Source organism: Myotis yumanensis, unplaced genomic scaffold (assembly GCF_028538775.1).
Source record: "Myotis yumanensis isolate MYYU_CA2020_CCGP unplaced genomic scaffold, mMyoYum1.0.hap1 SCAF_1, whole genome shotgun sequence".
Classification (NCBI taxonomy): Eukaryota; Metazoa; Chordata; class Mammalia; order Chiroptera; family Vespertilionidae; genus Myotis; species Myotis yumanensis.
In genome coordinates, this window is record NW_027223752.1 from 147,226,209 (window position 1) to 147,249,599 (window position 23,391).

The following is a 23,391-nucleotide window of genomic DNA, read 5'->3' on the forward strand; positions in this document are numbered from 1 at the left end:
GATATTTTGGGAATAAAGCCAAGGCATTTAACTGTCGCTATTTTTTGCATTAGTGTATGATGTTTTCAAATAATAAAAATAATTATTAAAATCACAGAATATGATATTCTGGAGTGTGATGGTACAAAAAGCAAATCTTAATTTCTTTTTTCCTTTGAATTCAAATATTACATAAAATAGTGTAGAATATAGCCCAACATACCTCAAAGTGTGTTTTATGGTATATTATAGTGAGATACTCTAAATCAGCAGTGGGGAATATCCGGCCCACGGGCCATATAAGGCCCATGAAATCATTTGGCCTGGCCCTGCCAAGGCAACCACAAGCGGGACTCAAAATTCAATAAATCTAGAAGTTTTTGTCATAGCAACATACATTTATGTTAAGTGAATTATATTAAGCGAATGATGTTATGAATATCCAAATGGTCCTTGGCAGAAAAAAAGGTTCCTCACCCCTGCTCTAAATAAAAGAATTCATGGTCAAATACTTCAAATACTTCTGAGAAAAACTGTATTACATCCTACCCAGAAAATTCACGATATATAATACATTAATGATTGTGAGAGTCTTATGGTTAAGATGAGCAAAATTTGTTTAACTATTTAGGCCCAGCATTTCTCAATTATTTTATTACTGGTCATTTTCCCCTCCTTTAACCAAATGCAATTAGTGTTCCTGGAAAACACTTGGGGAAATTGCAAATAGTCTCTCTGTTCCATTTCAATGCCGGCATCTATCCCACTAAAATATGTATTTCTTAAAATAACTAATTGAAAAGAGAAGCACCTATGGGTCAAATAAAACTTTAAAGCTCAATAATAAAAGGAATTCAATAGTTAATTTTGGAACTTGCATTTAATGAAATGCTGATAGTTCTTTTATTGATTGGTTAGTTATATACTTAACACAGTTACTGGAAAAGACTAATAAATACAGGTGGGGCAAAAGGAAGCTTACACTTGTGAGTACATGAGACACAGGGCTTATGCTTGTAATATATATTAATTAATTATTGTATCATTTATTATTATTATAAACCTACTTTTGTCCACCCTGTATTTTTTTGGACTTTGAAGTTACAGTAAAAGATTTTTAGTTAAAAAAGAAAAAAGATTTTTAGTCAAAGAGTTAAAATATTTTCACAGTATGAAGGCAAGTATATTATGCAAAAGAAATATACTTTTGATATTATGCTCCAAAAATTAGATAAATTCTAAAACCAACTTCTTTCCCACACTTTTATTTCAAACAGCATTAAATTTTATAAAAACCATGAAAATGCTATAAAAACCTGGAAGGCACTGGTGTTGTTCAATCTCAGGGCCTAGAAAATTTTTAAGAATGCTTCTATCCATGGATAATATTCACATATACAAGCACAGTAAAACAAATTCTGTTCCTAGTTCAGTTCTTTATTCTCCCCTATTCCATTGGTGCTATAAACTGATACACCATAGTAATCATATGCTATATATTAAGGTTCTAAGAGGCTCACAGGAAATAAATGGACTATATAAGCATTTCTGTACTGGGGACTTTTAAAAGTTATGAGTCATTAAACAAAAGATATTCACTAGGAACTATGAAGGAGACTCTAATAAGTACCTAAAGTGGAATCTGATCAAATCTAATCAGTGAGCATTTTCATTTGTAATAAAGAAAATGATTTATTTTAATAATTTTCCTAAATCTATATATGTATATAGAACTATATATTTTTATTTTATGTTAGCCAACATTCTCTCTTTAATAACATAACTGAATTTTTTATTTATTTCTGTACTTAGCATAAATAGGAAGAAATATTAACATCTATAACTAGCACACTTTTATTATTCCAATATAATCTCAATTATTCTTATTAAGTAGGAAGAAATTATGTTGCCAGTATTCTGATAAGATCTCACAAGCCTTTGAAATATAGCCACAGGTTGTAGGGCTTTTATGTCTTAAGAAATCGTAAATCAATCATTAGTCCTCAGTTACCGTCTATGAACTATCAGCCGTGGGCAAACTACGGCCCGCGGGCCGGATCCGGCCCGTTTGAAATGAATAAAACTAAAAAAAAAAAAAAGACCATACCCTTTTATGTAATGATGTTTACTTTGAATTTATATTAGTTCACACAAACACTCCATCCATGCTTTTGTTCCGGCCCTCCGGTCCAGTTTAAGAACCCATTGTGGCCCTCGAGTCAAAAAGTTTGCCCACCCCTGAAGATGATGTAGAAGGTTCCACCTACAGTAAAGTTCTACTATTCTTGAGGTTGGCCTTAAGGGTACATATATGAATATGAGTACAATTTAGGTTAAGACTCCCCACAATGTGTTCAACTTGAATATGTCATACTTATAAAAAATAAGTTAAATCAGAACTTTTTAAAAAGCTGATTCTGATACATCACCTGGCATTTTAATAGTTCAATAGCTTTGAAAAGTTTATCTAGAGAAGAAAAACTGAAATATTACCCAAAGAGAAGCATAATATATTGTCAAACTGTGAAGAACTCTTCACGAACTTATGAGGTAAGAGAGTAACAGTATGGGTCTTGGCCTCAAAGCAAGGCCCCTGCACCACACAACTTCAGGGGGCGCTCTTCACAATGCATTCTATATTAATGGTGCTCTGTGATGTGGCTGAATCAGAGAAGCCTTCAATCCCTGTCTCTACCACTTATTGTGTAATTTTAGGGAAGTTAGTTAAGGACAGAGAACTGAACAAATGAGCTAAAATTTTGGCTCTCACGTAGTTTATGTTTTAGCTCAGAAACATGTAACAAACAAAAACTACAAAACATATCAAGTGGAAACAAGTGATGTGAAGATAAGTAGCTTAAGAGGATAGAGAACAGCCAGGATCTGTATGAGGGTTCCGGCATGTGTGTGGGGTACCTATTTTAGATTGGCTGCCTGACAAGGTAATGTCAAAGAGCCATGTAGTGACAGAGTGCCAGGACCCTGAAGCAGGACATGCTTGGCACTTCCCAGCTGCAAAGCTGGCAGAGATGAAGATGGGATGAATGCACAGAAGATAGGACACGGAGTCAGAGGTGGAGTGGTGTTGGGGGGCAGATCGAGGAATGCCTCGCAGGCCACTGTAGGATCTGAGATTCTATTTTGGGTAACACAGGAAGTAAACAGAGGGTTCCAGTTAGAGTGGCAGGACCTGATTTACATTTTTGAAACATTACAGTGGCTGCTTTGTGAAGAATATACCTAAGGTGTGTGGGAGCCGACTAAAGACTCGGTACATGTGACAGGCATTCTAAATTGGGGCACATGCTTGTCATTTAGGTAATTCCAAGAGTTACTCTAAGACAGCAATTTGACAATGAAGAGGTCTCTTCTTTCAGCTTAAGTTAATTTATACACACTTTAGAAAGTAAATAGCATTGTTTATATAAGGGGTGGGGAACCTTTTATTCTTTCTGTCAAGGGCCATCTGAATATTTACAAAATTATTCTTGAGCCATACAAAATTATCAACTTAAAAATTAGCCTGCTAGCCCGGCCAGTGTAGCTCAGTGGTTGAGTGTCGACCTATGAACAGGAGGTCACAGTTTGATTCCCGGTCAGGCCACATGCCCGGGTTGCAGGCTCGATCCCCAGCAGGGGATTTGCAGGAGGCAGCTGATCAATGATTCTCTGTCATCACTGATGTTTCTATCTCTCTCTCCGTCTCCCTTTCTTTCTGCAATCAATAAAAATATATTTTTAAAAATTAGCCTGCTATATTTGGTCAAACATTTAATTAACTCACCCCTAATGTCTTGGCAGGGCCAACCAAATGATTTCTCAAGCCTTATATGGCCCATAGGCCAGATGTTCCCCACCCCTGGTCTATATGGACGAGTGATTACTGATTATCAAAACTGTTCTGCCTAGCTTTCGATTCAGATAAATCATCAGTTAGGTACAATTTGGTTTGCTGAGTCCCTTGACCCCAGAAAGTGGGAATTTGTTTCAATTAAACAAAAACTTAAAAAGGGGACTGAATATGTAAAGTCTAATAACAAAATAAAAGGAGAAAGAGGGTAAACACTTATGACTCTGGTTTTAAGCACAACTTGGAAAATTCAGAAGAAATGTTTTAAAACCACAGTGTAAAATTTCTGTGCCTGTCAAACTAGAAATACTTTGCTAAAAAGATGTGTTAAATATTGGACATACAACCAATGACTATAAATGAGCTCACCTATGAATGGGATGGAGGCCAAGGAGTCAGCAGGCGGACTGGTGCTGGAGGCCTTCCTTTCCTCAATCCTTTTTATATGGACCTCTCGGCGCGCGTCGTTAGGCAGCCAGCAGGTAGTGTCGGATGCGGTCTCGTGGTCATTTACTGCCAAGATGTAAGACTGATGCCTTAAAGGCTGCGGTGTTTGGCGACCAGAGGGAGGTTTTTCTCTTAGGATGACAGTTTCTTTATTATCTAAAGTATCTGACTGCTGAATTTCAGCCACTTGTAAATGTACATCTTGGCTCCTTTGAGTGACAGGTAATTCTCCTTCTGAAGCGCCGGAGTTCTCATTCACCTGAGGGGCAGACTTAGAAGCTCCAGACAGACAGGGGGCTTTCCCAGGCTCCACCTGCTGACCGGGGACACTTTCAGATCTTAACCGCGTCTGCGGATTCAACAGACTGTTTTGATGCAAGTGATTTACTGGTCTTTGGTCTTTGATAGAAACAAATGAATTCTGGTTAAATGATGGTTTTGTGACCTGCATTGAAGGTGCTTTCAGAGAATTACTTCTGACTTTGACAAGAGGTGACCTGTTTTGTGAAATACCTTGAGGCAGTGACATTCCACAAGTGGTTTGAAAACTTCTGTTTGACTGCACTGTCTTCAGATCTGGTGGAATTTTTATAAACTGAGACACCGATCCCACTCCTCTGCCACTCGTTCGCCTAATATCAGAATTAACAACACTCGGAGCCACGGTAAAATTGGAACCTCGGAAAGATTTGTGGATTTCTTGTTGCCTAGGTCTTTCGTAAATGCCTCGTCTATCGTCCTGCTCTGTAAATCCACTCCATTTATAAGTCTGTTTTCTTTCTCCATTTGAATCCGGCATTTGACTTTCAGAAGTGACGTTTTCCAAGGTTTCACCCTGTCCTTCGATATAATCCCATGAACGAGTCCTATGATTGCTAAAACTAACAGGTGGGGCTGTCAGCGCCCCCTGCGACGCACTGCGTGGACAATACTTCATTAGCACAGAGTCCTCCAGCCTCTCCTGGGACACACTGCGTTGTCGGATCTGAACAGACTGGGGCACTCGGTCATGAGAGGCGCTGCGGCGTCGTACCTGCAAAGTCGTGCGGTTCGGTACCACCTGGTTATAATCTGCTGTGCTCTGAGATGCTGCCCTTAAACTATCTAATCTTTCTTGAATTGTCCGACAACCCATGTGCAATCGTCTGTTATCAATATACTCTTTGTAAGTTTTATAGTTTTTCCAGTCTATGTGCTGATGGGAATTTGGAGAATAATGATTAACAGACACAGAAGGAGAATCCAAAGCTTGAGATCTCTTGCTTGAGATTCCTTCCGAATGTCCACTGTAATTGCCAGACTTGACTAAAATTCCAGAAGGTTCCAACGATCTGGAGCCTGGGGCCTGATGAATTAGGTGGGCAGTGGGGATGGATGATGATGGTGATGTGGTTCTTGACACTGTTTTTAAAGAGGGCTGCTCACTTATGCCATACCTCACCTCTTCAGTTCTGTGTGAAGGAACTGTATGGTTGTTTCTATTAGGTAACAAATCTACAACCTTCTCAGAAGGTACAATGACAGTCCTCACACTCTCATTGCAAACACACACCGCTGTGTTTGACTTTGCAACGTCTGTTGGTGATGGAGGCACTTGTATTTCCATTCTATAGGCCCTGCCAGGTTGGGTCAGTACTGGGGTACTGGTCTGCTGTTTGCTGGATGAGGAGTCTGGAGGAGATACTTCAGCTGGCGCTGCCATGGCTGAAGGGGCAGATGGCAGCCAGGGATAGCAGACCGGTGGAGGTTCGGGGATATTGCGGGCATTGCCACTGTAGGCTTCATTGCCTTTCAGGTAGGCATCTTGAGAATATGCCTACATGGAAATGAGAGGAAAGTGTCATTAAAAAATTCATAAAAAGAACAATAATTCCCATTGTGGCAATGCACTACTTTATTTTATGGTGCCCTACCTTGTTCCTGAGTGGCATTCACTCAAGCATGCATGCAAACACAACATAAGGGTGCACCACAAATTTAGAAAAGGGCTAGTCTCTCAGAAATCAAATAAATTGTAGAATGTGCAACAAATAAAAACTACAATTGCCTATTTTCTCAAAAGGATTAGAAACACACCAAAAATTTCCCCCACCAATCAGATACAGCCAGATTGCTTCCAAAATTTTCCCCATTCAAGTTTCATGATTTTTCAGCAGTCGACAGGTTAAATGGCTGCCTAATAAATCTCAGCAAAAGAAGATTCTGATCTTTTGCCAGAATAGAGGTGAAAATATTAAAAATCTTAACCAAACACATTTCCATTTTAAGCACTACTGCTCTCATAAATTAGGTATCTTGATTAATGATTACTGAGTCTCCCAAAATAATCCATTTTGATAAATCAGGTCTTTCAACAGCCATGGTAAATATTTTAATATTTAAAATGAGAAGAATAGGCATGTTTAAGAAAGTAAGCACATATTAAAGGCATAAAAATGTGAAAATAAAGGTAATTCACTTTTCTGTACATAATTCTTATTTTAAGTTCATGCAAAATTATATTGTACAAATTTATTTGGTCTCTTACTTGTTATGAGGAGACGTTTCTCTACTACTAACAGGCAGGCATGCAGCTCAAATTATTTTTTATCAACTATTTGTAAAATTACCTAGCAATATTTTTTTAAAACTTAAGAAAAACTGAAATTAAATACAGAGTCTACAAAACCGAGCTAATCAATGCAACTCAGGACTGTTTAGCATCTGAGACAGCTAGGTGTGGTATCACATTACATATCCTTCTCTAATCAAAACAAGCTGCATTCAAGACTATCATCACATCCTGCCTTTGCATTAGATAGCTTGCAAAGCTCAAGCGCAGCCACAAACATAACATCACAGCAAAGGACCAAGGAAAGAGAGAGGGTGGGATACTTAAAAAATACAGATGCAGATAAATATGTTCTAAAACCAGTTATGCACAGGATACAAAAAAAAATTAAAAATAAAGAAAACAATTATCACAAACACATTCTGCAAATTAGTAAGATTAACACTATGGAGGGATTTCTCTAAGCAAACTTACAGTTTTAATCAATTGGCTTATTACAAATCTCTACCAAACATGACTTAAAAAGCAAGGAAATGGCTTCTATGCATTTCTTACCAGAGCTGTGACATCCTTTGTAAATTGTAGCTAGCAGAAAATAGGAAAACATAGTAGAAGCTGCTTACTGATATAAAGACAGAATCATGTTGTCACATTGATGCTGGAAACAGCAAGCTAAAAATACAGCTATACTGATTTCTCTGGAAGGTACCAAGAGAGGTAAAGGGCAGTGAAGCATAAAGAATAACTTCAGTATCCTTCTGAGCATCTTTTTCTCAGGCTTTTATCTGGTTCTCATTTGACTTGTCTACCATTCTTGAAAGCAAAAGCCATCTGAAGACATGCATTCCTAACAGGTATTTTCTTCGCTGTGCACTGCTGTCTGACAGTGTGCTCCAAAGCTTCCCTTCCACAGGAGCAACATTGATGTCCCTCATTTCCCCTGAGCTGCTTCCATCTCTGCTTCCAGATGACGAAACGAATGCTCTATTATGCATTTAAAATAGTACAACCTCCTCCTTCCCCTGTAAATCAGAGCAGAACCACGAGCAGTGGGCTGACTGCAGCTGCTTTTACACCATGATTTGGAAAAAAAGAATGACTGTTTTATTAAGTAGGTTTCACTCAAAAATTAAGATCTTTCAACACTGCACCTTTTGCCTTGTTTCATTATGGAAATAAGCACTGACTAGGCAGAAAATATTACTTCCAGAATAACCCTTCTTACAATGAATATTCTAAACATAAACTTAGTTGCACTGAGAAATTAAAGCGAAGTAGATAAAAGAAAACATGCATGCCATAATAGTTTTAGTGAATGAACACAGTCAGTCAAAATATACATTTTGGATATGTGCACTGACATAACGAACCTATCTTTTTAATGCTGACTATATTCACACCAATACTTTTCCATGAAAGGAAAGCTGTGCTTGGATGAGTGAACTCTCAGATACATTATTTCCTACAGCGTGTTTGTGCAATTTTGTTAGGTATCACCGGAAAGGGGGTGTTGGGGAGTGTTCTCTGCGGTCAATGATGTAGGAAAAGGTTGGCTGGTTCTTGACTTCTCAAGACCTCTACTACATTAATATACAATGCAAAACTCAAAAGAGAGGTTACACACTTCTTTGGCCAAGGAACCCATTTTCTCTAGGGGTTTCACATGATTAGAATTTCTCCTAGAAAATGCTGTTCTTTTAAAGATACCTCTTTTATTCAAATTTGGGGAGGAATATTATCTTTTAACAATAGAAGTGTATGATTGGAACTACCAACTATTTGAAAAATTATTTGACATACTTCAGACATTGCTAAGATTCCTATATAGCAATGCTAAACACAAAATAGTCTCTATTCATGGTCCCCACTGAATTAACAGTAGACTAAATAAACAGAATGTCTTACACATACAGAACTACTGTCTAATGTAAGCAGATAAAGTTGCAATTAATAAAATATAATTCATTCAAGAGCATTACTGAATTTCTTCACATAGTCTATCAGTTCATAAACACTAAAAATCCTTGTTTATCTATCTATCTATCTATCTATCTATCTATCTAAAAGTTGCTCATTTTCATAAAGTTGAGAACCAATACCATTCAATTAATATCCCTGGGGAAATCAGCAGCACCCTAAGGCCATTATAGATTAGTATGTGTTCCAAGTGGGTCATGGACATACCTGGGAATAATTCTGGAACTTCTATGGCTATTTTGAGAGGTATGGTACAGACATAAATTAGCTTCCAATAAATTTAGGGAAGTAAATTAGGAATAGAGAATATGCACTTTAAGGAACCCTCCTCTCCCATGATGTTTTTAAGTGTTCCACCAGAAAAAAAAAAAACACCTATTAAGGAATGCTTTAGACTCCTTCAAAGAGGAAAGTGTTCACCAGGGCTTGGGAAAACACTGGGTGGATCATCCGGAATGAATTACAATATGCAACTCTTTGACATGAACATGGAATACATTGATAAGGTTTTATATTCTTGGAACAGAACTAAAAACCCAATAACTTGCTCATAGCTGTCACTGTGGAACACTTTCCCTTGCATACTTGGTCAAAAAGTACCACAACTTTTACTGAGATGTCATGGTCTGACATATCAATGTTTTAATAAATAGAAATGTATTATTTAATACTGAATAATCCTAAAATAATCTTTCAATTCAGTTTTAGGAAAGTTGCATTAAAATCACTATTACCATACCTAGGAAACTTATACCATCTATATATATAAAAGCCTAAGCGATCGTTAAGGCTGGACGACCGGATGACCGGCTGGTAGCTATTACACGCACTGACCACCAGGAAGCAAATGCTCAATGCAGGAGCCGGCTCCTGGTGGTCAGTGCACTCCCACAGACAGCCTCCCCCTGGTTAGCCAGCCCAGATCGGCCCTGATTGCTGGGCAGGCCGAAGGACCCCACCGATGCACGAATTCATGCACCAGGCATCTAGTCTGATAAATGATAAAAACAAAACAAACAAAAACCCTGCAGAATACATAAGCTGGTATCAATAAAATTCTTGCCTACCATTTTACTTTAACATGCTGACTTATTAAATTAATGCTATTACCTCTGAGAAAAGCAAAAATAATGACATGTCTGTCTGTACAGTAAAATATATGCCAACCATGCCACATGGGGTATGGGAGAAGGGGATGGGTGGGTATTTTATACCTTTGTAAATTATTCAAAATTTTTCTAACAAGCATGTACTATTCTTATATTATGTAAAGACAGATTTTTAAAAAGAACAAAGCAACTGCTACAAACTTGGAAAATGTGAAAAAATCCCTCCAGAAATCCTACTGCTATTTCTCTTACTCTAGGCAGGACCACCTAGATCCACACTTGACCAATGGATATCTTATTTTAAGAAGAATATTCTATTGATTATAAATCATATTAAATGATTATTTTGAAATTAATTGTTTTCTTTCAATTGCAGTTTGCATTCATTGTTATTTTGTATCGGTTTCAGGTATACAGCATAGTGGTTAGACAATCATATACTTTACAAAGTGTTCCTCCCGCTAGTTCCATTACCCACCTGGCACCATATATAGTTCTAATAAATCTAAAGACAAACTTGGGTTGAATTACAGTTTTCAATTTATATCAAATCTTCATGCAGTGGAAAATGGAGCACTGGACTCAGAGCTCATGTGTGAGTAAGAATAACAGCTCTGAACCAACTAGCAGTATGACTGTGGTAAGCCGCCCTATCTCCTCATCGGTAACCAATGGCAAAATAATACTGTGGTTTAGTTTAGAGGTCAGACTTTAGTTTTTGACTGGCTGGGTTTCAAATCCTAGTGCCATCGCCTCCTGCCCTGTTACACTAGAAAAGGTGTTTCACCTTGCTGTGTTTTTAACCCAGTCTAGCACCAAATAGGCTCAAAATGCCCTGGTCAAACATTATATATACCAAAGAATCTCTACAGCTATCAGATCTGACCAACTCAAAATTTTGTTTTGAGTCCATTGAGCCAAATGACTAACAAAATATCTTGAGGCATTCACTGAAAAAAATGTTGAGATTCAGTTCTCCTATCATCAGTCTACTCAAGGAAGTATTCCCTTCAGCCAGCATCACAGTTTAGGTGACTTGATGGATGGTGGCTATTCCATTCACACAGAGCTTTGAAGAAGGTAACAAAACCATTTTGTATTTTTTTTTTAATGAAACAGGAAATGCTTCTTGTTTCGTAACAATACTTTACAAATATGAAGCTAAGATATCACAATCTAAAATATCATTATAAAATACTGTCAAAGTGAATAACATGAATGTAACACTATGCATCATTAATCTAGAAAATATGTTGGTTTAAAAAATGAAGCTGCCAGGTACCAGAGTACTATGATCAGCACTAGTTAATAACATAATGGATTATTGTTCATCTTATTTCATGTCTTTCAACATTCTATCACTATCACCTATAAATTATGAAATATATTATTATACCTGTCCTTACATGAGTCAAGTTTTAAACCAAACTACATTTTCTCTGTCCTCTCAAAGATGAGCTTGGTACCTCTAGAACAATGTGGTCCATATTATCACTTTAGGAACAAAATTTCATGGACACACCCAACCCGCCTGCCCAAGCAAACATATACAAATTATGACAGGCTTCTTCCCTCGGGTAAATAATTTTTACAGTGGCTGTAAAAATGGTCATGTTTACTTTTTCTTTACAATAAATATTCAACCTCATGGGACAAATACATCTGTATAAGTATATATTTGGGATATCAGATTTAAGACTACCATAAATACTTCTGAAGGCCCCTCATAGAACTTTTTAGCTCTAGAATCTGTCAGAAGTATTTGTAATGCGTTTTTTTAAAATCCCAGATTCTTTTTGTTGTTGTTGTTTTGTAATAGCTTTAAAAAAAAATAACACTTGTAGATATTCCAGCTAAAAACATTTATGCAGAAAAGAAATTGCCACGTACTAATGGAACAATGCATAGAGTGCATTAATTTATACACTCCTTCAATTTCCTAATGAATTATTGTACATCCAAATGTGAGTAAAGGCTGTGTTTTTAAGTGAGGTTTTCTTTTATTATTAGGGGTAAGAGCTTTTAATATCTTATGATTCAAGTAACATGTTTTATAAATGAGTTTTCTGTTACAATATCCCAGCACTCTTTACTGATGAACCTCAAAGATGTATATACTCATGTCACTCTGTGAACCAATGATCCCGTTTGCAACCCTTTGTATTTTACCTTTATTTTAAATGTATTTATCTTAAGTATCACAAGGCAGATTAATTAATCTAATTTTCCACTGATCACATCATTACAGAATTATTCCTTCCACTGCGGCTGCTGCTCTTCATCAGCCACACAGCAGGCTGGGGCAGTAAATCCGTGTTTGCTTCCTTCTCTGGGCATTTAGTGCCATGCCAGCCATTCTGTGAAATGTGCACTGCTCGAAACTGCGTCCAACCAGTGCCTTCACTTTGGCAAGGAAAGCGTCTACTGAAGACGAGAAAACAGTTCTGTTTTGGGAGTACATTCTGTCCTTGAGTCAGCAGTTTGCACAGAGGGTACAAGGTAAAGCTTTCCCTGCCATCTGTCTCTCATCTCCTAGTTCTTGTTGAAGGGGAGCACTAGCGGAAGCCCCTATCTATCTCTTACCTAGTGACTTCTGTGGCCTGCAGTGGTTACGTCTGCTACTCTCTCACTCTGCGCTATCTTCAGGGTAGGAACTCTACTGCTGGCTCCATATGCCTCGTCAGATCACCTTGGATAGTGGCACCTTCCTTGCTGAGGCTCCAACCCCAATAGACTGTGTACTTAAGATGGGTAATCTCTTATCAGTAAAAAGCCATTCCCAAGTAAAGCCAACACACCTTGAAAATACAAGGTTGAATTCCCTGGGTTTCAGTTCATTATATTTACACTAGAGGCCCAGTGCACAAAAATTTGTGCACTCGGGGGGGGGGGGGGGGGGTTCCCTCAGTCCGGCCTGTGCCCTCTCGCAGTCTGGGACCCCTCGAGAGATAACGACCTGCTGGCTTAGGCCTGCTCCCGGGTGGCAGAGGGCAGGCCAAATCCCTAGGTGCAGCCCCTGGTCGGGCTCAGAGCAGGGCCGATTGGGGAGTTGGGGCGCCGCCCCCTGTCATGCACAGAGCAGGGCGGATCAGGAGGTTGCGATGCCAACCCTAGTCACGCTCAGGGTAGGGCCGATTGGGGGGTTGGGGCACCACCCCCTGTCACACTCAAGGCAGGGTCAATGGGAAGGTTGCAGCACCACCCCCGTCACTCACAGAGCAGGGCCCATCAGGGGGGTTGGGGCTCTGTACCCTGTCACGCACAGAGCAGGGCTGATCAGGGGGTTGAGGAGCTCCCCCCTGTCACTCACAGAGTAGGGCCGATAGGGGAGTTGGGGCACCGCCCCCTATCACACACAGAGCAGGGCAGATCAGGGGGTTGGGGCGCCGCACCCTGTCAAACGCAGGGCAGGGCTGATGGGGAGGTTATTGCTCTACCCCGTCACACACAGAGCAGGGCCCGTGGGGAGAGGGTTGGGACGCCGCCCTCTATCACCCACAGAGCAGGGCCGATCAGAGGGTTGGGGCGCCGCCACTGTCACACTCAGGGCAGGGCAGATGGGGAGGTTATGGCTCTACCCCGTCAGAGCAGGGCCTGTGGGGGGTGGAGGGGGGGGGGGGGGACGCCGCACCCTGTCACACAGAGAGCAGACTGATCAGAGGGTTGGGGCGCCGCACCCTGTCACACACAGAGCCGCAGGGCGATCAGGGAGTTGGGGAGCTCCCCCCATTAGGCACAGAGCAGGGCTGATCAGGGGGTTGGGGCGCCTTCCCCTGTCACGAACAGAGCAGGGCGGATAGGGAGGTTGTGGCCCCGCCCCCTGTCACACACAGAGCCACAGGGTGATCAGGGGGTTTGGGTGCTGCCCCCGTCACACTGATCCTGGTGCCGGGAGACCTCTCGGCTCCGCTGATCCCAGTGCTGGGAGGCCTCGCTGCTCCGCTGATTCCGGTGCTGGGAGGCCTCGCTGCTCCACCGATCCCAGGCCAGGAGGTCTCGCGGCTCCACTGATCCCGGTGCCAGGAGGCCTCGTGGCTCCGCTGATCCCAGTGCTGGGAGGCATATTACCCTTTTACTATATAGGATAGAGGCCTGGTGCACGGGTGGGGGCCAGCTGGTTTGCCCTGAATGGTGTCCTGGATCAGGGTGGGGGTCCCGCTTGGGTTCCTGGCCAGCCTGGGTGAGGGGCTGATGGCTGTTTGCAGTTGGTCACACCCCCTTCAGGGTGGGGGTTCCCACTGGGGTGCCTGGCCAGTCTGGGTGAGGGGCTGAGGGCCATTTTCAGGTTGGCGGGTGACTGAAGCTCCCAATCGCTCCTTTTTTTCTTTTTTTTTTTTATTCTGGGCCAGCTTTAGCTCTGAGGCTTGGCTCCAGCTCTGAGGCCTCGGCTGCTGAAAGCAGGTATCTGGTTTGTTTGGGTTCTATAATCGAAACACTGTTTCAACTCCAGCTCTGAGATCCCAGCTGGCTGAAAGCAGGTTACTGGGGTTTTGTTTAGCTTCTATATTTGTAACAATGTTTCAAACTGCAAGCTCAGAGGCTGGCAGCGGCAGGCGGGGAACCTTGGCTTCCTCCATCACTGGAGCAAGCAAGCCTCCTGTTAGCTTCGAGCTGCCTGGCTGCAGGCCGCCATCTTGGCTGGCAGTTAATTTCCCTATCGCCCTGATTAGCCAATGGGAAGGGTAGCGGAGGTACGGCTAATTACCATGTTTCTCTTTTATTAGATAGGATGTCAGTGTATAAGTTGAATCATTAGAATCAGCTTTAGTGACATTTTTGTAAAAACAAAAGTTCACAGATTACTTAGGACTTTTGTTGAACTAAGTTCAAAGTAATGCCCTACAAATGAAAATCACTACTTCACAATTTCCATTCCCACAACAAAAGTTCTATAAGTTCCCTACTTTTCTTGAAGAAAAAAAACCCAACAACTATTCATTAGAAGGAATTAAAAAAACAAAACTCCAGTGGCTACTGCCATTTCCTAGATCTAATTGTTAGCTTTTGGTGTATAACTTAATGATTTTGCTCATGCTCTTTTATTCTACAAAACTCAAAGTTAATTGAGGAAAAATATTAATTTCTTTTGAAATTTATATATTTTACCATCTTTTAACTTTCAGCAATATTTAAGCTAACTAAAGGAGGAAAGTATTCCATTCCATTTATCTTCTTTCTAAAAATGAGAAAAATACTTTAAATGCTAAAGTTTTCAAAAATATAGTTTCATTTCCTCTCTAAGACTTTAATATGTTTCCCTTAAATTGTAGATTCATTTAGTGTGAATATTACCAATGGAATTGATACTGTTAAACAAAATTACCTACTAATTTATAAACAGTAATACTTATTGGAAAATTAAGAAATGGTTTTCATAAAATTTCTCATATGAGAAAAAGATTCTAATTTCTGCAGATAGGGTTTGCACCTTGAGGTTTGGCTTTGGTCAGATGACTACCTAGAAAGCAACACCTGGGGTGAACTCTAAGAGTGTCATTGCAAATGACAGCAGTAAGAAGAGTTCACTGTGAAATCGATAACACATTTTCATATCACTTAATTGCAAAATATTGACATTGGTCTTTTTTTCTTTCTTTTTTTTTTTTTTTTGTGGCAAATTCCAGACTCTGCTAATTGAATAAGAGAGTTTGGGGTGGGTTTTTTTTTTCTATAATTTTTTAAAAATCAATTTCCTCTTTGAAAGATTTTTATTAACACTCATGACTAAAATATAATTCATATTTGAATAAATAAAACTTACCACTTGGAGAATGTCCTCATCTTTTGGCATAACACTAAGTTCCAATGTTGTATCACTGAAATTGAAAATATACAAATACTATTTGAGGGAGGTGGGAATATGTGAGAAAGACATCAAGAAAAAAATAGTTAACTCAGAAGTATTTCTTAAATTGCTTAAGAGTTTAAGTTTTGGTTTTAAAAAAATCTTTTTTTTTTTAAATCCCAAGCATTAAAATGAAATTAATTCATACACACACACACACACACACACACACACTAATTATATATGAAAAAGAGCACCCTGCCATATATTTGAGCTATTCATAATCAGTCAAAGCTTCTTTATAATTTAGAAACATAATTTAATTTAGAAACAAAGTATATTATTTATATTAAATAGTCCTGGAACAAAATTCATCAGTATATAATTTGTCATTATTATTTTACTTCAAGTAACAGAACAAATCACACATTTTTAGCACACATTATCACTATTTATCAAGTTAAAAAGTACATGAATATAAAAATAACCAAAGATCCCTCACATTTTGAAATATCCCCTTTGGGCCTCAGAGGTGAAGAAAATCAGAATTCACCATCAAAACTTTTTTTTTTAATGTTTTTATTGATTTTAGTGATGGGGAAGGGAGAGGGATAGAGAGATAGGAACATCGATGAGAGAGAAATCATCTACTGGGCTGCCTCTTGCATGACCCCTACTGGGGATCGAGCCCGCAGCTCAGGCATGTGCCCTGACTGGGAATTAAACCAGTGACCTCTTGGTTCATGGGTCACTGCTCAACCATTAAGCCACACCAGCCGACACAACTTACTTTTTTATTGATTTTAGGAAGAATGGAGGGGGGAAGAGAGGGAGGAACAGAGAGAGAGAGAGGGAGAGGGAGAAGGAGAAGAAGAGGGGAGGGGGAAGGGAGGTAAAGAGAGAGAGAGAGAAGAGATCAATTTATAATTTTTAAAACAATATAGTATTTCAACTACTGTGCTTTCTTATGATTGAATTTTAGACACTTTACAGGAAAACTCAACATTTCATTTCATTTTGGTATCATATCCTGTTCAAAATGATAAACAGTTTCTCTATATATGAAAAAGTTCAAAGGAGTAAATTGTATTGAGTCTTGCGACCTGGAATTGCATTTAGATAAGGCAAGGAGAGTGCTGTCCCCATCAAGCGCTTCAATATCTAACCTAACAATATCAGGTAGCATTTTTCTCAATACAATCAAGAGATTAAAAAACAATCAACAAACAACAACAACAAAAACCCACAAAATCCACTAATTTTCTGGTGTCTCTTTTTGATAGATTTGAACCCTTACTTGGGTGTTTATAAATGCTAAGAAAATAGAAAACCAATAAGAAGCACAGGTTCAAATGAATGTAACTAGTAAAATATATAGGTATTTGTATTTCAATGTTTAGAATTGGTAGAAAATACATACTGATGTTTAGATAAATTCTTCTGCAAGGGTACATTGTTACATTAGTATACTGCAGAATCTCAATGCATTTTCCATTTGCTAAAAACAGCAGGTAAAAGGAACACGATTTTTAAAAAGAAAATGGGCCCAGCCACTGTGGCTTAGTGGTCGAACATGGACCTATGAACCAGGAGGTCACAGTTCAATTCCCAGTCAGGGCACATGCCTGAGCTGCAAGCTTGATCCCCAGTAGGGGGCATGCAGGAGGCAGCTGATCAATGATTCTCTTTCATCATTGATGTTTCTATTTCTCTCTCCCTCTCCCTTCCTGTCTAAAATCAATAAAAATATGTTTGTTTTAAAAATAAGGGACAGATCCAAAGACAGAGAAACAGCGATCAGACTATCAATCCCCAGAGGGAAAGTAGGGGAGGGTGGGGGCAAGGGGAAGAGATTAACCAAAGGACTTGTATGCATGCATATAAGCCAAACCAATTAACATGGACAACAGGGGATGAAAGCATGAGTGGCGGGGGGGAAGTTGGGGGTTAACTGGGGGGATGAGGACACACTTGTAATACCTTAACCATGAAAGAAATTAAAGATAAAAAAAATAAGAAAGAAAATAGGATCATGAAAAAACAGGATTTCTCTATTTTTCAAATTGCTTTATTGGCTAATAAAATTAGGAATGCCATTTCACTTGAAAGATGAACTGCACCAATAATGAAAATAAATAAATAATATGGATTTTGAGGGAAACAAAGATTATAGTTATGGTCACTTGGAAAGCCTATTTTTAAAGAAGACATGTTAACAAATACACTAAAAGTCCTCAAATTGCAGCCTGACAAAATATCCTATATAATAAAAGGCTAATAAGCAAATAGACTGAATGGTGAAACGACCGGTCACTATGACGCGCACTGACCACCAGGGGGCAGACACTCAATGTAGGAGCTGCCCCTTGGTGGTCAGTGTGCTCCCACAGGGGGAGTGCTGCTCAGAAGCCCTGAGCCGGGCTCAGGGCTGGCTAGCGCAGCAGCAGTGGAGGGAGCCTCTCCTGCCTCTGTGGCAGTCGGACATCCTCCAAGGGCTCCCGGACTGTGAGAGGGTGCAGGGTGCAGGCCGGGCTGAGGGAACCCCTGCTCCAAGTGTACGAATTTCATGTACCGGGCCTCTACTATTAGTATATTTACGATGATCTAAATTATTTTAAGAAAAAGAAATTTGGGGTGGATCTCCCCACTGCCTTTGGAGAGACTTCAGATGCTTTACCAGTCCCCAAGACTCCTCAATACTCTAAGATCAATGTTAGAGGCTAAATTTATGATTTGCTTTAAGATTGTCATTATGTATTAAAATAGTAAGAATACTCTGAGATCAATAAGTCATGATCACATTATCTAACTGTAAAAATGACCATATAATAGGGCATCTGTGTAACTAACAGATTACAGTGGGGCCTTGACTTACGAGTTTAATTCGTTCTGTGACGGAGCTCGTAACTCAAATTACTCGTATGTCAAATCAAAAAGTGAAGGAGTGAGACACAAGATGCTGGGCTGATGTTGTGGCATTCACTGTGACGTTCGCTGCACCAACTAGTGGTGGGGTATCTGAAGCTGGCTCGTAACCCGAATTTTAGCTCGCAACTCAAAGCAAAAAATCGGCCGAGAGACGGCTCGTATCTCGAAAAACTCGTTAGTCGGGACACTCGTAAGTATAGTCTCAGCCATCGTTAGAGAAGCTTGATAGACATCTTTATAAAGTAAAAATCTTCAACTTAATTACAGACAGGTGGGGATGGATAATATAAGGCACTATATAACCCAAAAGTTAATATTTCTTAATCTGGAAAAAACGTGCAGTAGTGATTATCTAGAAATTGGACCCCAGATTCATGCATAGTCTTGACAGAAATTCAATATGGTAACCTCTTTGGCTTTCAATTTCTTTACTTGTAATTTAAAAAAATTTTCTAGGTTTGTGGTAGATAAAAAGAGTGTAGGCCTAAACCATCTTTGAGGTCTTACAGATGGTCACTCTACAAATATTTATTTACCTTTAGAACTCAAAATTCTATCATTCTGTACAATGCAGGCAAACAAATGGATTAAAAAGATAATTTCTAGCTATATTAGTTAAAACAAATGAATAAATTTGAGCCAAGGAATGTTATTCAATAAGCTATTTAAAGATTACTAAGAGGTTTTGTTTGTTTTTTAAATACATTTTTATTAATTTTAGAGAGAGAGAAAGAAAGGGAAAGAGAGGAGAAAAACATTAATCGGCTGCCTCATGTGCCCCACCTATTGGGGATCAAGTCTGCAACCTGGGTATGTGCTCTGACAGGGAATCAAACCACCAGCCTTTTGGTGCATGGGATGTGCCCAACCAACTAAGTCACACAAACCAGGGCAGTAAGAGGTTTTAAAATCAATTATGTATGCATTTATTTATATATTTTGTAAACAAATTAACATTTGTCACTTCAAATAAAAGTGGGAAACTTACAGATAATCTAAAGTGCATGCCTTTTAGACTCTAAAGGATTTTAATCACATGTTTGATAAAATTGTCAAAGCAAAGCTACCAACTAAGCTATCCTCAGGAGTCTTCCTGGCAACTCCCAAGTGCGTTATCCACTTTAAGAGAAAGTTCCACATCACACCAATTTCCTACGGAAGTGCAATGTTGTATTCAATCTACTTGCTCCACTGATTTATAAAACCCCATCTTTAGCAAAATTAATTGTATTTCAAGAATCTTACCTGTTCTGAATTAAAGCAATTACTTGGGAATAGGTCTTTCCAATAACACTTTCTCCATTGACTTTTATAATTCGGTCACCTTCAAAGAAGATTTAAAAAAAAAAAAATCACATGAAGAATTTCTAAAGAAAGTCACTTCTGAATACTTTTGAAATATGCCTTGAGTAACACAATTTTTTAATGTATCCTTGCTCATTAAAAATAAATCTAAACTTTAATATATCTGGCTTCTTATGAAATACTAGAGGCCGGGTGCACAAATTCAAGCATGAGTGGGGGCCGGCTGGGGGAGGGGGCCATGGGCAATTGGCCGGCCGGCCTCGCCCCCTGGTCAAACTCCTGGTCTAGAGGACAATTTGCATGTTAGCCTTTTATTATATAGGATAACCATGTTTTAAATAAGAGGTCCAGTCATTCTTGCATTTAGACACCTCAAAAGGTATAGTCACTGAGTGGCCATAGCTCTACTATTTATGTCTCTATCAGCTATTTTCTGAGTTGTAGTTTTCCTGTTTACTCTGTCATTTGTGATAGAAAAACATTATTCAATAAACTTAAACCTGTTTTAGTACCTTGGTGTCTAATTCTATATAGCTGATTTACTTGTAGTATTCTCCCAATCTACTGAGTTTATTGATTAGCACTGTATGACAGAACCTAAATATGGATATGTACATGGTTTAATGTGTTCTTCATTTTAATAGGAGACACATTTTGATTACTCAGAAAAACTCAGGGGAGTAGAAAGGAAAATATTGGGGAAAAAAGGACAGGCAAAAAAGGAATAAAGGAAAAAATGTCCTGTGTATGTAATTATCACAGTAACACCTCAACCTGTGAGGCTTAGAATGTGATGGGCAATACCTTCTCAGAAATGGAATCCCATATGTGCACTGACATGCACATTATACATATTAATGATATTGAAATTAGGCTTACTTTAAGTGTGATGAAAGAGACAATTAAGGTAAGTAATAAAGGTAGGTAACAGTGCACCCTAATAAATCTTAGCAATGACACTCACCACTGATATTTGAAATTTATCTGTAGCTGAAAAGACATTTTATTCAAAAGCTAATAAAATAGTTTTTTACTAATACCCATTTTAAATTATTTCATGTTCAAAAACAAGAGAAAAGAATAACTTTTTAGAGTGTACATGAATATAAATGAAATCTCTACTTAGTTTTTATTAAAATCACAAAACATTTTAGAACAAACAGCTATCAGATTATATTCACTGATACCTACAGATGAGGCTAGGCTTGCACTGCATTAAAGAGTTAAGCTACTTTTTGTGGTGCAAATTAATTCAGATGAGGTACTTTCAGAACTACAAGATCCAAGAAGATTATTTCAATTATGTCAACAAATACCTTCATCATTTTCTTACCTTGTAATCCTTTGTCAAAATGAATGTGTGCAGCCTGGCTGGTGTTGTCAAAATAAAATGTGTGCAGCCCAGCCGGTATAGCTCAGTGGTTGACCTATGAACCAGGAGGTCACGGATGATTTCTGGTCAGAGCATATGCCCGGTTGTGGGCTCAATCCCAGTGTGGGGAGTGCAGGAGGCAGCAGATTAATGATTCTCTCTCATCAATGATGTTTCTATCTCTCTCTCCCTCTTTGAAATCAATAAAAATATATATTTTTTAAAAATGAAAGGTGTGCAAAATAGGTTCTTTGAAAGGGCCTCTGAGAGTCCATTATCTGAGTGGTAACCCAAACTGCCCACAATTTATAATTTACATTAAGTTATTTCTGTTAAACCCATCTATTTCGGTACCAAGAAACTATCAATTAGGTTTCAAAAAATAGTAATAATAGATGTGAAGAAAATGAAGAAACAGGCAAAAGTATAACTAAGGAGAAATTAGGAGGTGAAATATGGAAGAAGAAAAAATGGAGTGAAAAAGAAATAAAAAGGTGTTGTGTAAAGAATATCAGCACCTGTGCATAATCCGGCCTCAAAAGCAGGTCCTCCTTCTTTAACCTGCTTAACAAATATGGTATCCATTGGTTCCAAGCGGTTTCTTTGTTTTCCTGTGGAGAGAAAATAAAGCCCAAGGCACAGTTTAATTTCACAATATTTTATTGAAATATCAAAATGTAAAAAGTAATTCATTGAAACAATTAAACAAAGATTTTGAATGAACTATTAAATACATACCCTAAATTTGTATGCTAAAATCATAATTTAGGAGTTTTCACTAATTCAAACGATTATTTTGCTTCTTCCACAAAACAATAGCAATAGTGTCCATTTACTGGGTACATTCTGTATGTAAATTACTACACTAAGTACTGTGCACACCTGAGAGCTAATTTCCATAGCAAGTAAGTATTACTATCACCATTCCATCGAAAGAGGAAACTGAGGCCCAGAGAGATTAAGTAAATTCTCCAAGGTCATAGGTAGATTACACAGGCACTACTCACTACTGTTTTTTAACCCTGCCTTGTGCTAAATAAGCTTTAAGTTATAACAACGAATAAGGCACAGTCCTCCTTTAAGGATTCTGGTGGGAGAGAAACATACAAACAAAGAATGGCACTATAGTATAAAACACATATAGTGCTGACAACGAGGAGCACAGGATCACCTCTGTGAGTCAAGTATTTCACAAATTGCTGTCCATGAACCATCTGCAGTAACATCTAAGGTGCTTGCTAAAAACCAATGTTTCTGGGTCCAATCAGAAACCTGCTGGGTCAAAAGGTGTTCCAGATGATCCTTACACATGCTAATTTGAGAACAACTAACAATTTCAGTAAAATAGAAGCCAAGGAAAAATTCACAGATAAGAGGACATTTAAGCCAAATGATAAGCATCATGGTAAGTAGGATGGGGAACAAAAAGGGAAACACACACAAAAAAAGGGAGACAGTGGTTCTCAGTTTGGTCCCAGACCAGCAGCATTACTCTCCTCAGGGAACGCATTACAAGTGCAAACTTTTGGACCCCACTCCAGATCTACTGAATCGGAAACTCTGAGGTGACTGTGAAACACACTCCAGTTTGAGAACCACAGCCCTGACCTTAAAGAAGAATATGACAGACACATGCATGGAGTAATAGAATAATACTTGTTAAATAGCAATGCTGGGCAGAAAATGACTAGATGCAAATATAAAGAATTCATAATTATTGCCATATAAAACTGAATTTTTATTATCATGGTGTATCAAAAAGGTGGCCCAAAAGAAGTTTCCCAGGAAAGGAATATTGATCCGTAGCTCCCCTTTCATACTTAGTTATTTACTCTGAAAGAAGTCTTCCTAATTAGTGAACAACTAACTCAAGTACTAAAAAAGCAACAGGGCTTAGTGAAAATTGCTTGTATTTTAGAAGCCAGTACACATGGATTCAAATCCTTACTTTGTTATTTGATAGTTCAATTGCAATTAAATAAACATTTTTACATAAAGAAATAATTACTTTTTTTCTATAATATAGATAATTATTCTATGTTTTTATACTCCTCAAGGGGTTTTCAGAAGACTTAATGTGGTAACATT

General features: G+C 38.7%; 1 protein-coding gene across 9 annotated transcripts in view; it reads right to left on the reverse strand.

Annotated features, from left to right (window-relative positions):
- Positions 1 to 23,391, reverse strand: part of ARHGAP21 (Rho GTPase activating protein 21) — a 139,293-nt gene that overhangs the window by 41,383 nt on the left and 74,519 nt on the right. For 6 of the 9 annotated variants that reach the window (XM_070432879.1, XM_070432872.1, XM_070432862.1 and 3 more), the window contains 5 exons: positions 21,822 to 21,914; positions 19,872 to 19,950; positions 15,675 to 15,729; positions 7,383 to 7,412; positions 4,199 to 6,092 (listed from right to left, as the gene is read on the reverse strand). In XM_070432879.1, coding sequence (XP_070288980.1) covers positions 4,199 to 6,092; positions 7,383 to 7,412; positions 15,675 to 15,729; positions 19,872 to 19,950; positions 21,822 to 21,914 — 2,151 coding nt within the window. The remainder of the gene's footprint in view (positions 1 to 4,198; positions 6,093 to 7,382; positions 7,413 to 15,674; positions 15,730 to 19,871; positions 19,951 to 21,821; positions 21,915 to 23,391) is intronic. The other 3 variants (XM_070432902.1, XM_070432893.1, XM_070432886.1) reach the window with 1 other exon arrangement.